General features: G+C 35.5%; 1 protein-coding gene across 5 annotated transcripts in view; it reads left to right on the top strand.

Moving 5' to 3' along the window:
- KCNH5 (potassium voltage-gated channel subfamily H member 5) overlaps positions 1–15,791 on the top strand; it is a 482,529-nt gene that overhangs the window by 411,161 nt on the left and 55,577 nt on the right. For all 5 annotated transcript variants that reach the window (XM_060294881.1, XM_060294883.1, XM_060294880.1 and 2 more), the window contains one exon: positions 11,409–11,605. In XM_060294881.1, the coding sequence (XP_060150864.1) occupies positions 11,409–11,605 (197 nt within the window). The remainder of the gene's footprint in view (positions 1–11,408; positions 11,606–15,791) is intronic.

Below are 15,791 nucleotides of genomic sequence, written 5' to 3'. Positions count from 1 at the left end.
AACACAATCTGTATCTAAGTCTTTTAATTGTAACTTTAAATTCCCAAGAGAACTATGATTGTTTATGTAGAGTTTGGATGGAAGGGTTAGATGGTCCTATCAAGTTGGAGGAAGAGGGCATAAGTGAGGAAGGGAAAGACGGAATTAAATGAACTTAATATAAAAAGGGTAGTTTCTAGAACCTGGGTTAAGATTCCATTTTAATTAGGATCAGTTATTTAGAATCAGTTCATCTCTTATAAACATTTGTGCATTATCAAAGAAAACATAAATTATAGTTATCAAAATTCAAAATCTTCTTATTTTTATTCCAAAAAGAAAAAATCTGAGATGTGAAAGAATAATATTCTGCTGTTTTGAGAATTTGTGAAAATGTGACTTTTGTGTTGTGGTTAAGATTTCTTCCCATATACTTGTTATTAACAGTCCAGTGCTTCACACTTTAAAGTCTTAAAAGGGCTATCCCCAAGCCCCAGAAAATTATTTTCTTTTGCATCCACATTTCTGTGTTTTGAGATGCTGTACTATGAACCAGGTAGGTTTGCTTTACATATTATGATGATGATGAACTTAGTTAATTTAGACATTTTTATAATAGGCAAACCAGTTATTTGCTTTAAAAAATTGCATGCTTATCTTGTTTTAAACTTTCTAAGTAGTGATTAAAACATTTATCTATGGTTTAAATTATGCGCTTCAGAGTTCCTCAGCATGTAGATTTTTGGATAAAATATAGTCTTTATAATCTGGTAGTTTAGACTTAGCTTCAAACCCTCTCTCTACTATCCATTAAAACCAGGTCTTAGGCTTCCCTGGTGGCGCGGTGGTTGAGAGTCTGCCTGCCGATGCAGGGGACACGGGTTCGTGCCCCGGTCCGGGAAGACCCCACATGCCGCGGAGCAGCTGGGCCTGTGAGCCATGGCCGCTAAGCCTGCGCATCCGGAGCCTGTGCTCCGCAACGGGAGAGGCCACAGCAGTGAGGCCCGCGTACCGCAAAAAAAAAAAAACCAAAAAAACCCCACCAAGTCTTGTTCATTCTATCTCCTTGGTGTCTTTTTAACCTATCCTTAATGCCCCTTCCCATGACCACTGCTCTTAAAATTTTGGTTCTGGGTTGTGGCTGCCATCTGAAAAGTCTATCTACTCTCAGTCTGTTATCAACTTCAACCTCCAAATCTATGTTTTACTACCACCCCAATAATTTTTCTAAAATATAAAATATCTTGTTAGTCTCCTTGTTAGGATTGTCATTTTAGCACTTTGGGGATAAAATGTTAGCTCTTAGCATGGCCTATGAAGCTCTTAGCATGGCCATTTAGGTCTTGGTCTTTGCCCTCCTTTCCAGCCTGATCTGTGCCATTCCCTATTCCTACTCTATTTTCACTGTATTGAATTGCAGGAAGTTTCCTAAGCACCAAGTTCTCATATTGGCAAGCTATTGCACATACTGCTTCCTTTGTTTAGAACATTTTTTCTCCTCTTTTTAATTGTCTCTTGCTTCTTCTTCTTCTTTTACTCTTTCCCTTCTTGCCCTAGTCTGGATCAGATGCCTCTGTTCTGGGCTTCTACGTCATGCCTACACAGGGTTCTTAGTCTATCCTTTACTTGTTTATACTCCTACTGCATTGTGAGTACTTGAAATGTCTTGCTTATTTTTGTCTCTCTGTCATCTGTGATAGGACCTCTTAAATAGGTTCTCAGTAAAGGTTCAGTGAGCCAAATTAGCCAGCACTTTGTTTTGCCATTAAGCAGTTTTTATAATTGTTTTAGTTCTGGGTACCTACAAAAAATGTGCTGTATTCTGTTGCCATTTTCTTTATGTTTTATCTTGAGATACTGACTACCCTCTGTTTCTCTCTCATCTATATGATTTTAGTAAAATGCATTTCCCTAAGACTCTTGCTTTAGCATAGATCTAGGATGGACTGAGAAAGTATTTTCCTACTGTTAGTTAGGAAGTTTGAACAAGGAGAATAAGAAGAGATAAATGTTAAATATCTCAGGCCACTAACAACTCTTTAACAAAACACTCCTTCCTTGTTCTCCATCAGGAACTCCCAGTAGCAAGAAAGAATCTAACTTGTACTCTGGTCATTGACCATGGTAGAAAAACTTTATATCTGTGGAAGGGGATTTGGCTTTAATTCCTAAAAGTGACATTACTTTTGACATCAACTGGAATGAATAGGTCTACAAATTAGAATTGATTTTACTAGAAAATTAACATTTAAGAGTTAAAAGGGGCTTATGGAAAGAAAAATCATATGTGTAGTTAGTAACTGAGCTTGCCTATACTTAAGTAAAATTTAAACTCTGTAGTAATGTCTTGATTTTAAGATTCCCTATCAAAATATTTAAAGTATATTTTTGAGAAATGAAATCCAGACCCTTTTGAAAGTCTGATTTAAATACCAATAGTTGTTAAATTCTCATTATCTTATAAGCATTATTACATCAAATTCTCTAATTTACTCTGTGAAAAAAGTACTTGCTGTAGTCATCTTACAGATGAAAAAACCAAGGCTCTGCAGTATCAGGTGATTCGCCCTAGGTCACAGCTAGAAAATAAGTGGTGGGTATAGGATTTGAACCCAGACTTATCTGACTCAATGTCCATTCTCTTAACAATCACATTACAAATGTGATGCTTTCTTTAACAGGAATTTTAAAATTATACAACTAGTTGGTTTAATCTTGACAGAAAATGGAGGGCCTATGTTAACTTTACCCATTTGTTTCCTTTTATTAAAAACAATTTTTTTTTCTAACAACACTAAGTACCACACCAGTGTATGTTACAAAAAACCAAACATGACCCAAGTATAAGATGGTTAATCAGCTACTAAATATCTACAAATATGGTCCTCCTCCAAGTGACTAGTTTACACCAGGCAGGTGTTTAGGACTGGGGAGAACTGGTTCAGAGTGTGAATCTCATGAGCCCTCAGAACACAAGATGAGGATCTTAAGTTCTGCTTATGGGTCTTTCATCTGGGTATTGGAAGAGTTCAGGTTCCGTCTAGTTGGTAGGTATTAAAGTGGAAATGAAGCTTTTAAGAATGCTCCAGGATTGCAAGAATGGCCACAAACCTTTGCAGTTCCTTCCATGAAGAGGTGGAGTCTCTTTCTCCACTCATTGAGTTTGTACTGGCCTTGTGACTTGTCTCAGTTCTTAGGCTGAATCCTCTGCTCTTCCCTTAAATGCTGACAGTCTCTGGACAGAGTAGGGATGCTTGGCCTGCTTTTCTCATTGCTCTTTTTTTTTTCCCCTGAGGTCATGGCATCCACATACAGAAAGCTTCATCCTCATTTTTCCAGATTTCTTATATCTACCTACATATCAGTGTCTTGCTCCCGCTCTCCTTCTCCACCCTGCCTTCCCCAATCAAGCCCATTATTTCATATTTTCTCAAAAAGTGTCAAGGATTCTTTTGTCTTTAAGGAATTGAAAACTTAACTAATTACAGGTTTAATAAGTTGGTTTCATTTTGTCACTAAGAAGATCAAAGCTGGTCAGTTGTAGGTGTTGGTTTACTTACTTGGTGAATACCATTGAGAATTCAGTCTTCCTTTTGGTGTGCGGAGGGGGAGGTGTTATTGGTGAGTACATGCACATCAAAATTACTTGAATTTTTAAATTTGCAAACTAAAAAACAGATTCAGAAAAATCCCAATATAAACATATAACCTAATGAAACTTTATAATCAAAGATCCTGTAACCATTTCACAAGTTAAGAAACAGAACTTTTACAACCCCTGCCCCCCTGGAGAAGTCCCACTGTGTGACCCATCCTAAACACCAAGTTTAATTTGCTTATTTCTAAATTTGATCTATCTTTTAAATATTTTTAAATCTACAGCTCTCCCCCATCCCTTTCTTTTCTTTATAATTCTTTGCTGTAGAGCCTGGGCCTTTTGTCCTGCAGAGTTCCCACAGTGTGGATTCTGCTGATTGCATGCTCACTGTAGTTCAACATGTTCCTCCATCCTCTATTTCCTGTCAGTTAGCAGCTGGATCCAGTGGCTTGATCAGACTCAGGTTCAATCCCTTTGCAAGACTCTAGGTGGGTGTGTTCTTTCATCAGATGACGTGTGATTATCTAGTTGCATTTTTTGATGGTGTTAACAACTGTTGATACTCAATGCCTAGATCCATTAATTCACTGGGAGTTGCAAAATGAAGATGTTCTAATTTTATATTTTTGTTTGTTAGTTGGAATGCTTTTATAGAGAGAGACTTCCTCTCAACTACTATTTGGTTATTCAGTATGAAGTTCACATAGGAATGGCCACATATGTGCTTGATACTTCTCCATTATTTACCAACTTTTAAGATAACTAATTGGTTTCTTATCCTCTGAGGGTACCTAGATAGTTTCTTAAAAATATCCTTATGTACTAATGAATTTAAACAAATGGTGAATTTCAGTGCTTTGCAGTTTTGACCATTATTGAAGTGCAAATTATCCTATCTTTGGCAAGTAAGAGCCTCTTCACGTTGGCTCCTGTGTCTTTTTGATACAACAGTCTTTCTTTGCTATGTAATATGACCAGATCCTCATCTTGTATAATTCTGCCCCACACCTGGAATCAGCCATTAGTCATTTCTCCAAGAAGCTTGAATTTGTTTTTGTGAAAAATATTTCACAATCTTGGTCCTACAGATATTCACTGCTGCTGAGTTGGTCATTGTCTCTTGGTCCATTTAATAAATAAAATGAGGAGAAAAATATTTGTGTGTGTGTGTGTGTAGTATGTATATATATATGTGTGTATTATGTATATATATGTATATATGCACACACATATATAAATAAAATTTCTCATGAGTTCATACAATATATTTAACTAAAACTGAGTACAATAGGGCTTTATCTATCCATGTCTATATTGCATCTTCAACTACCTTCTTCCATATTGAGAATGCTGGGGATGATAGAATTAAAATATTGCATAATTGCTCAATTGCGTTATGCCACATTACAAATATAACAACCTCAGAATAACAGTACTAATGCCATCACCACGAATATGATTACTGAAAATACATAAAAAGATTTTTGCATATGCTTGTCCCATTCTCCCCCATCCATCATTATTTTTAGTAGTTGTACTATATATTGTTAAAGCATATAACCATTGCATACTGTACCCTCTCCCTTTTAGCCTTCATTTAGTCTTAATTCTACAAGTAACTGTATAGTTAGTGCTACCACTAGTCTTTATGTCAGTGTCTCTTAAGTATTTTGGTTGTATGAAGATTATTCACTAATAGTAGGAAAAATCCATGGGAGCAAAATTCCCTGAGTTCTTTTATATTGGTGATATAGTTTGTATCCTTTATTCTTGAAAATCAGTTTTGCTGGATATGAAATTCTTGGTTCACATTTCTTCCTAGAGTATTTTAAATGTTACTCCTTCCACCTCACTCAGATCAATAGGCAAATCATGGAGCTTTTGTTTTCTGCAATCAGAAAACATGATGTAATGGTACTTCCTTTGCCACTCTTCACACTGTTATTAGTTCTGCTATTAAAGCATTGGATAGGCCATGACTGTCTTTACTTGAAACACTTTTAGTCGTTCGTCTTTGAACTAGGATGAAGCAGACTGTTGCATTGCATTAAATGTTCTCCCTCTTGGGTGCTGTGTTTTCCCTCTAGACTTGGCCTTCTCTCTGTGTCCCATAGGTTTCCAGTATTGGGCTAATACTGCTCATCATCCCCTGGGCAGGTCATGCGCATGCTGCTCTTTCACAAAAAGTACTGCTCTTCTCTTGAAGGCTCCCCTGCGATTAAACCCAAACACTACTTTACTTGTGAGGTCTTAACTAAATACCCTCAAATTCAAAACAAATGTTTTTTCTTGTGTGCATTCCCTATCCTCATCCTATAGTACTTATTTTATTTTTTCCTATTTTATCATTTTTTGGACATGTCTCTCTTATTATACATTAAAAATTCTTGAGAACAGGATTTCTATTTCCTGCATGTCTCTATCCCTCCACAGCGTAAAGCACGTGTTCTAGCTGAAGGGTAGTATTAGAGCTAGGGTTAGGATGCTAGATGTATTCATTGAATGGGGTGAAGAGGACAGCCACCATTTCTACAATTTGATAGGTGTGAAGTGTGCAAGACTTAGTTATAATATGAACATTATAATAGGCTTCAACTCTAAATGCTTTCTTAGAAAAAGAAAACAGAAGAACTTCAAGATATAACTGCTTTTTAGTTTAGTCTTTTTCTTGGACTTGTTTTTTATAATATGCTACTAACTTTCTTGATTTGGACACATGTTTGGGTTTCTGTATGTAACCAATTTGTTCTCAACACTAATAGTGCCGAATTCAGGATTACCAGCTTGCTAATTACCATATCTTCTACCTCCTCAAAGGCACCTACCATCATCCCTTACTTATCTATCAGGATACTCTCTATTTTTTTACATCTCCTTTTTTTTTTTATAGATCTTTATTGGAGTATAATTGCTTCACAATACTGTGTTAGTTTCTGTTGTACAACAAAATGAATCAGCCATACATATATCTCCATATCCCCTCCCTCTTGAGCCTCCCTTCCACTCTCCCTATCCCACTTAGTAACAGCTATGTGGCTCATTCTTTGTGTGTGTAAATAAAAATTCATAAGCTAAATCAGTGATTTTTTTGTAGATAAGAATTATTGGCTTCTTTACAAGTGTCAAGGTGTATCCATTATAATTTTTCAACAGAACGACTTTGGACATCAATCACTGAAGATTGGCAGGCACCAATTCTAAATATTTTAAAGATTTTATTCCTACACACCAATATAATTTCTAAAGTTTAATGCTCATCACCTTCTTTCTGTTCTTGTCCTTCAAAATATTACTTTATGGCATTTGCTGTCCGTAAATAGTCCAAGTCAATTTAAAATCACATAATTTAAAAACTCTTAGTGTTGTTCATTTGTAAATGAATATTTTTGTTCACATGTATTCATAATAAAGTTTATGAGCCGACTACAACAATCAGTTATAGTGAAGGGCTGACTAATAAAAGTAAAAATGTGAATTAAGTCCATTCTGTAAAAGAATCATTAAATAGACCTATCAGTACAACCTCACATACACTCACAGGAAACTACCTAAGTAAACTTCAAATGCTATATTTTTAGGAATTCATTGGCTATGGTAGATAGCTGTACTCACTCATGAATAACTGAGATAATTTTTATGAATTCATTTTATCTATGTCATTAACTCACCAAATGATGTGTTTCACATTAAAATAAAAACACTCTGTCTGTAAAACCAGCATGTCAGGGTACCGGCATACCACGATCTGTATTACTCCTTTAATTATTTTGTAACTTTTTGTCTCTGTTTTGCCTTTAAATTTTCCAGTTTTTTGCTCTATGAATCTTTAACATTTACTTCTGTTTTACAATCCCGTTTCCTGTGATTTGAAAATAAAATACTGCATAAGACTTGATGCAAAGAACTGAGAAAATATTAATAGACCAAACAACAACTTTCATGTTGAGTGTGAGCTTTTCTACGAATTTTAAGGCTTTGGGGGAAGGTTACTTTTCTCAAACTCTAAAATGTTTCTAGCTGAGTCTACTTGCACCCAGTGGGGACTGACCTAAAAACTAGCATCAAATATTCTATAGTTATGAGGATAAACAGGATTTCCCAGTCCTGAAAGTGTGCAAAATCCTTGTGATGGGAAAAAAAGGGCGCTTCTCTATTAGATAGTCCATACATAACCACATGTCTTCACAGCTGTAATTCCTGCTCATTACTCAGTGTAAATGTGCATAATATTTCCTGAAGAAGAACATTAGTCAGCTCATAAATTAACTGATTTACAAGACAACTATCTTTCCACAAGTGCCTTAAACGTTTGTTGTGAATTTAGTGACTATTAGGTGATATAGAACACTGGATAAAGCAAAATAGTTCGAAATGGTTGATTAGATTAATGTGTAATTGATATATTGTGTATCCTAATGGAAATTCTATGTTATAAAACAATTAGTATTGTTTATATGTAATGTGAGTTCTGATGTTTGGAGCAGAATAATTCACATTTATTAATTTCGCTATGTTTCTCTAAACATTTTTAGGGAGAGGAGCAGAGGATAAGTTTTACTTTGGTTGAGTCAGTTAACTTTTTGTGTTACTTTTCAGCCTTATAGACTTTTTATTTCCCCATGATAGTAAAAAAGATAAATAACTTAAATTTAAAATTGTTGATAGAAATATGGTGAGAATTTTAATTTCATCAGTTAGGTAAAATAAAACATATAACAGATATTTGAAGACCTCCACAATTTAAATGGTCTATATTGGCAAGGGCAAATTTATGTATATATTGAGTATTTTTTACCTATTGATGATACACTTATCAGTCAATGAATATTTACTGTTCTGCAGATCTGTGTACCTGTTTTATTAAAAAGTATAAAGAAAAACGTCTGTGAAAATAATTGCTATTTTAAAATAAAAGATTCATTAGAGAAAAATTTAGAAAGCAAAAAGTAGAAAGAAGGAAAACAATAAGCACATCACTTGAAGCCAATTGCTATAATAGCTATGTGCATTTTCTTTTAGTCTTATATCCCTTTTGATTTTTAACACAATTTATTATCAATCAACAAATTAATAATAACATAGAATATAAATAATATAGAATAATAAAACAATATATTTTGGTCCTATCAAGATTATTTTTCTTTAAGAAATTAAGAAATAGTAGACTTTTAATTGAAAATTCTTTTAGTCTTAGCGTTTCAGTTTCATTTTTATGTACTTTATTATAGCTATAACCATAATCATTCTTTGTATCTTTATTTTTTTATTTAACATTATAAAATTTGCATTTCTGCATGTTATTTCTGAAACTAGTTTTAATTCTATATGAATTTATATATAGATATAGATTTCTGTTTTCATTGGATATTTTTGCCAATCTGAAGTTATGATTAATAGCACTCCAGTGAATATTACATGTGTTTGTTCTTAATCTTTTGATTGATTCCCAGAAGCGAAATTACTGAGTCAAAGGCACTAGTAATTATTATTGTGGTTACTATCCATGAAAATCAAATAGTTGAAAAGTGATGAGTACTTATAAGTGGGTCAGAGCTTGTATTATAAATGATAACTTGAGAAAAGGTTTCAGAAATGAATCAGAGAGAAATGTAATCATTTTTCATTCTTCAAGGTAAAAGCCAGTAAAGAAAGAGTAGCAATACAATAGAGGAAAAGGAACGAGAAGCGGATCAATGCCCTGTTATTTCCATAGCACGGGGGACTAAGAAAATATAATAGCTGTTGATCTCTTCTGTTTAAAAAATAATACAAGTAACTTATAAGACGTAATAAAACTCATCCATTAGCCTGTAATGAGAGAAAACCTACTATTTGATGCATTCGCTTTGTGTGTACATGTGTGTGTTTCTGGGGAGAAGAGGGTGTATAAAATGAGATAATACTATATGTATGATTTGATAATCCTGCTTTTGTTATTTTACATAATATGAACATTTCTCTGTTACTTCAAAAAATTTATGATATTTAGTGGCTGCATAATATTCCATAATTTGTTTATTTTTTCATTCATATTTATCTTGTTTCTACCTTTTATGGCTATTATAAATATCACTTCAGTGAACATTCTTATAAGCAATTTTGGTACTTCTGATAATGCAATTAGAGTAAATACCTATAATTGGAATTACTAGTTTAAAGGTAATGCCGTTTATGGATTTCTGAAATTCATCTAAGTGGAGGTAGGGTTTATCTTTTAAATTTCTGTAGTTAAAGTCTCCCTTAGGTTACTTTGATGCTGTATAACCTCAGACACCTTATTTGGCTCTCAGGTCTCTAGTTATCCTTCCTTGGACAAATATATGACTATCAGACATTTAAGTCGTTCATCAGTGTCATGAACTAAAAGGAATTTGGGGAGGGTCAGGTAACAAATGATACTGCTCAAGATTTATTAAATATCTATTATGGTTATTTTATGCTGATCATTTGATCACATGGTGGTTTTAACCACCTCCTCAATAATATATATGTTTTCTCTCTCCATACCAGAGTGCCTCGTGGTTCTCTAAGGATTTCCAAACTGCCTGTGTGGGGTGGGCAAAGAATCTGTAATCTCACTCAGCCTCATCCTCTCTCTCTCTGTCTCTCTCTGTGTCTCTGTCTTGTTCTCTCTCCCTTCCCCTCTCTCTTATTTCTCTGGTTAACACACTATCTTTTCTTTCCAGTGGTCTGACTGGCCTGAAGTGTTACAAGTAGTCTTTCTTCTTCTTTTTTCCTGTCAGTTCTGACTTTAATCTTAATAATGAGAGCAGATATTCACTCATCTCTGTGGTTAGAGTGCAGAAAGAATAAATCTTTGGTAGCGTGGCTCTAGGAAGATTTTTTTTTTTTCACCTAGAAATATTCCCCGTCTTTTTTCTCTTTAAAACTTTCCCTTTCCTACAGAAGAACAGAGAACACAGTTGACAGCCCTTCAGAAGCCAGGGACACTTATGGAATTGCCTCAGCAGAAAAGCCTTTCAGCACTTAATCTCTGAAACTTCTTCATTTCCCTTTGTTTGGGCAACTAAGTACTCTTGACTCAGGATGGTGAACTATTGATTTCAGGTCACCAGTGGGCGTTGCTCTGAAGTGAATAGTTGATTCCTGTGTTCTAGAATTCTAGAATTTTAAAAAGACATCCACATTTGACTACAGTACAGCACCCTTTTTGGAACTGTTTATGACATAGCAAATCTGGGCCTCCATGTTTTACCCAGTTTAGCCTCTTCGGCTCTATTATTGTGGACTAGAGCTCTCTCCCTGGCCCTGAGGCCTTGCATAAAGTTTGGCTCGGTGAAAAGAGAAGGATATCCTTTGGGAATCAGTGATGGTGAGGTTTTGTTTGCCTGGAGCACAAGACTTAGTTGCTGAATAATGTATGTTTAACGTATGTCAAGTCAGTTCCAGATCTATAAAGGCTATAACAGGAGATCCTTGTATATTGCCTCTTACTGTCATTTCTAGCAGAAGGAGCAGAAGAAAGGATGAGCCTAAGACGTCACCTTTGCTCCTTCTGGTCAGAATGCGAAAAGTTAAGGTGGCAGAAGATAATGAAACTATTTGTTAAAATGAGGTTCTTGGCTTCTCTGTTGGATTTCATTTATTCAAGCCACTCCAGATTTCCTTCAAGAGCTGAATTTAAGATGATGTTACTTTACCTATTATATGAAAATGTTGTACATTGTTACATGTATATAGATGGTCTTATATACTTAGACTCCAAATTACGCTAGACAACCAATACCATATATGAAACTGAATAAAATATCGTGACTAGGATAAAAACAAGTGTAGATACTTGAATATCTGTATCTTAATTGTTTTCCAGGGAAAGGGGATGTATTTGGAGACATCTTCTGGAAGGAAACCACCCTTGCTCATGCCTGTGCCAATGTCCGAGCACTGACATACTGTGACCTCCACATCATCAAGAGAGAAGCCTTGCTTAAAGTCCTGGACTTTTATACAGCTTTTGCAAACTCATTCTCAAGGAATCTCACTCTTACTTGCAATCTAAGGAAACGGGTATGTTGTCTGGACCCACTTCCACTTATTAGCATCTAGAGGGTTAATACCTTATATGCTATTAGTTGAAGAGTGGTAAAGTGATTTTATTTCATAGTAGCACATTCCCATCAATGTAAAGTGACATGATTTTTTCCCCCTTTCTTTATATTTTGTTTACTTTTTAAAGAGGGGATAAAAACCCTGAGTACATGGGTAAAGATTTGAATCTTTATCATTTAAGTGCAAAATGAAAAACAGACTTGAGGAGAAACAAACTGTACCATAATATAATTAGTTAATTCTTGTGGTTTATAATACTGCCATAAAATTAATATCAGTGTCTCTTACTTTATTATGTGGATCTTTTAAAGCTAGTAAGATTAATCAAACTGGTTGCCTACTTTATATTCCTGATTCTCTTTACACCCTCCCTCTCATTTAATAGTCAGTTCATAAAGCTCATTCCCCATTAATTCTTTCAAACACACTATCTCAAAAAATAATTAGCCATACTGACATATCCTATAAATAGATTTAGGAATCCTTTACTTTGCATGGCTGCTGCAATTTTAATCTTCTTGCTGTTTTCTTTTTTATTGATGAGTGTGGCACAAATTTAATTTGCATAAAGAAACCTCCTAGCTCTGACTTATAGGTCATTGGACATTGGCGAGGGCTCTTTTATTGCCAACAGTGAAATAGATGTTTGGATAACAGCACTGAAGGAATTTCATCTAAGATGATTACCTGTCTATGATGAAGTATTTTGAAATAACAAGCCTTTCCTTCCACTAACCCCTTAAATAGAACCTTCCTGCTAGTTAACATGGAGAAAAAAATCAATCCAAGAGACAAATTAACGTCTATACTGCAGCAACAAAGAAATGTGCATAAGTAAGCAAATCAACGTAATTCTCTGCTCAGGGTTCTAAGAGAGGATAAGACTTCAGGAGTCATATTCGTACTAGTGTCACAACACTTGATTTATATTTGAATAGCAGTTTCAGTTTATATTTTGTTAACAAATAGTTATTGAGCATCCACAACCTGCAAGACAAAATGTAAAGAGCTGTAGAGAGCACGAGGACTAAATACACAGTCGCCACGCTCAAGGAGATGACAGCCAAGTGCAACTATTATGTGAAATGCAAATATGTGAAACATCTATTTGTACAAGTAATTGAGAGTTAAGGTAATGATAAACCTGGAAGAGGGGTACCAGACAGGGCACCTGCTCGTTCATTAGGCAGTCCTGTCTAGTATTACACAGAAATATGTCTCCTTAGGTCTGTGTTCTACCTTCTTTTCTACAAGGCTACCTGGTGGGTATTTGAAACTCTTATTAAATCTTCCCAATATACATTTTGCCAGTTTTAGAACCTTCCCACGTACTACAAGTTTACGAAAACTCAGATCTGTCCTTACAGTCCTCAGGACAGATATTATTTGTCACTGTCCTCCTCAAAGCACTGTTGTCTACACATCATCTCATCTGATGTTTGTAATATTCCTGTGGGGAAAAAAGGGCAGTTATTTTCCCTTCAAAACACATGAGGGAACTCAGACCTAAAGAAATTAATATTAAGTAACCGACTGATATATTTGCAATGAAAGGTGTCAGAGAGGGATAATTAAGAAAACTCACCAGTGGCAAATAAATTTTGGTTCTTCAAGATGAGTTAATCACAAAGCTCTATCATCTCTTTTTCTCTTTCACACATCTGAGCATGTGCACATTACACATGCGCGCACACACACACGTTGGTTATAAGAGCTGAGCACACATACCAGCGTGTCTATCTCTGATGGTGTTAGAGACAGAAAGCTCGTGCTGTTTTTTTAATGGGACCCAGGAATGGAGCTCCTGCCTCTGTAGGTGCCAGTGTGCTAGTTATATCACACGGCTTCTTCCCTTGTTCCTTGTTATAACGTGTCAGGTTTTTTGTTTATTTTTAAAAAATCTTTCTTGCCCTTTTGCAATTGATAGATGGTCTCAATAACTCGAATGTGGGTGTATTGCTAATCAGTGTCACTTTATTCTCAGAAAAAAGTATTTTCATAAAGAAGAGAAACTGTAAAGAAATGATTCATGAGAATAGCTACCATTTTGAGAGCCTATTTTATAGCCATGCACTTCAACATATTTTGCATATAATAATTAATCTTATTAAATATCAACAACCCACAGACGAGGCAGTATAATCTCCATTTCATTGATGAGGAGGTTGAGGTTCTGAGAGTGAGGCAGCAAGTTGCCAAATAAATTACGGGTCAGAGTCCATCTCTTTCTGATTCTAAAACCCGTATTCTTTAGATTATACCATGTTGCTTTTGTTTGTCAAAATAGCTGACTTTTTTCCCCTACAACAATACCCTACAGGCACACTCTCAACAATGTACAGAGTTTCTCATTCACTCAATTACTTTAACTTCATTCCCCCATTGAGCTATTAACAAAAAAATTTTGTTCTTATTGCTACTATTTTCAGCATTCTTTCAGTGAACATTGGTTGTGAATCGTAGAATCAAGACTATGTCCTTAGCATGCTATTGATATCTCCTAGCTATCATAACCATTAATTAAGGGCTAGCTCCAAGTTGGGGGAGCAGATTTGGGACTCAGGGTTTCAGGCTTCATAGATTACAGCTCTAGCCACATAAGCACGTACAGTGGCTCTATAGTGTGTAGTTCTCGGTGGCTGTAGTAGGGAGGAATTTGGTAATGCTTTAGCTGCTTGCCTCCATCTCCATTAAGGAGAAATAAGACGTTTGTTATGCAAATATAGCTCCCACTAACCATCCTTAGGTCCCTCTATATAAAATTTCTAGAACTATAGCTGGTAATTTCATCCAAAAACTAGAGCAGGGGTTGGCAAAATTTTTCTGGCAAGGACCAGATAGTAGATATTTTAGAATTTGAGGGCCATACAGTTTCTGTCTCAACTACTCAACCCCACTATTGTAGCGTGATATTAGCTGTCTTAACTTGGGCTGCCATTACAAAACACCATAGGTTGGGTGGCTTCACCAACAAGAATTTATTTCTCACAGTTCTGGAGGTTGTGAAGTCCAGGATCAAGGCGCTGGTCAATTCGGTTCCCCGATAAGGGCTCTTTTATTTCTGGTTTGGCAACGTCTGCCTTCTTGCTGTGCCCTCGTATGGTGGAGAGAGATAGAGAGAGGAAGCAATTTCTCCAGGGTCTCTTCTTACAGAGGCACTAATTTTATCATGAGGACCCTCATGGCCTCATCTAAACCTAATTATCTCCCCAAGACTCTTTCTTCAAATATCATCCCACTGGGGGATTAGGGCTTCAACATATTGATTTTAGGGGAACACAATTCAGTCCGTAGCAGCAGCCAAAGATAGTATATAAATAAAAGAGGGTAGTTGTGCTTCAGTGAAACTTTACTAACGCAGGTGGCTTCTTACGGGCCTTAGTGTTAGAAAGCAAATCTCTACTAATTGCCACCCAGCAAGAGGGTCATAATGAAATGGAAAATGCCATATATAAGAGGTGGCTGCACACAAAAACAAAATCCAAACAAACAAAACAAAGAATGAGGTGGCTACGGGGGCCACCTGTAGATAACACACGTGAGTAAGACAAGGCCATGTGGCTATGAAGACTGGAAAGTTCATACAATATGTAGAAGGGCCGCTGCTACTCATTCTGCTTGTACATTGCCTTGGAATACCAGCCTACGGTTGCTTGGTCTGCATATTTTTTTTCAGACAAGCCAGAAGTATGAATTTTTATGTGAAATCACATTACTTTGGTAACTAATTTACTTTGTCTTTGAAAACACTATAGTCAAACAAAACAGATCTGCTTGCCCTTGGTCAACTGTTTGTGAACTGAATGGAATGATTTAAAGAACCCCTGATCTTATGATACTAGAAACCTGAAATTTTTACCTGCATCCTGTAAATTTGGATGAGAAAAATTATTATATCGTTATTTTCTTTAATTTCTAAGTGAAATTTAGCCTTTTTTTCAATTATGAAAGTTGATAACAAACTACAGTGTTGTTAGAAGTACCAAAAGACATTACAGATATTTCCATAGCATAATGTTTTTGTTGAAGACATCCTAAAATGTTGTTTGCACTCATCAGTACTTAATAATTATGATAGTTATTAGACCTGCTGTGATAATAATGTTATTGTGTTAATAAAAAAGCACATAGATTACTATCTTGC

This window comes from Globicephala melas, chromosome 2, assembly GCF_963455315.2.
Source record: "Globicephala melas chromosome 2, mGloMel1.2, whole genome shotgun sequence".
Classification (NCBI taxonomy): domain Eukaryota; kingdom Metazoa; phylum Chordata; class Mammalia; order Artiodactyla; family Delphinidae; genus Globicephala; species Globicephala melas.
Note: the sequence above shows the minus strand (reverse complement) of the source record. Positions and strands in the feature narration are given on the sequence as shown.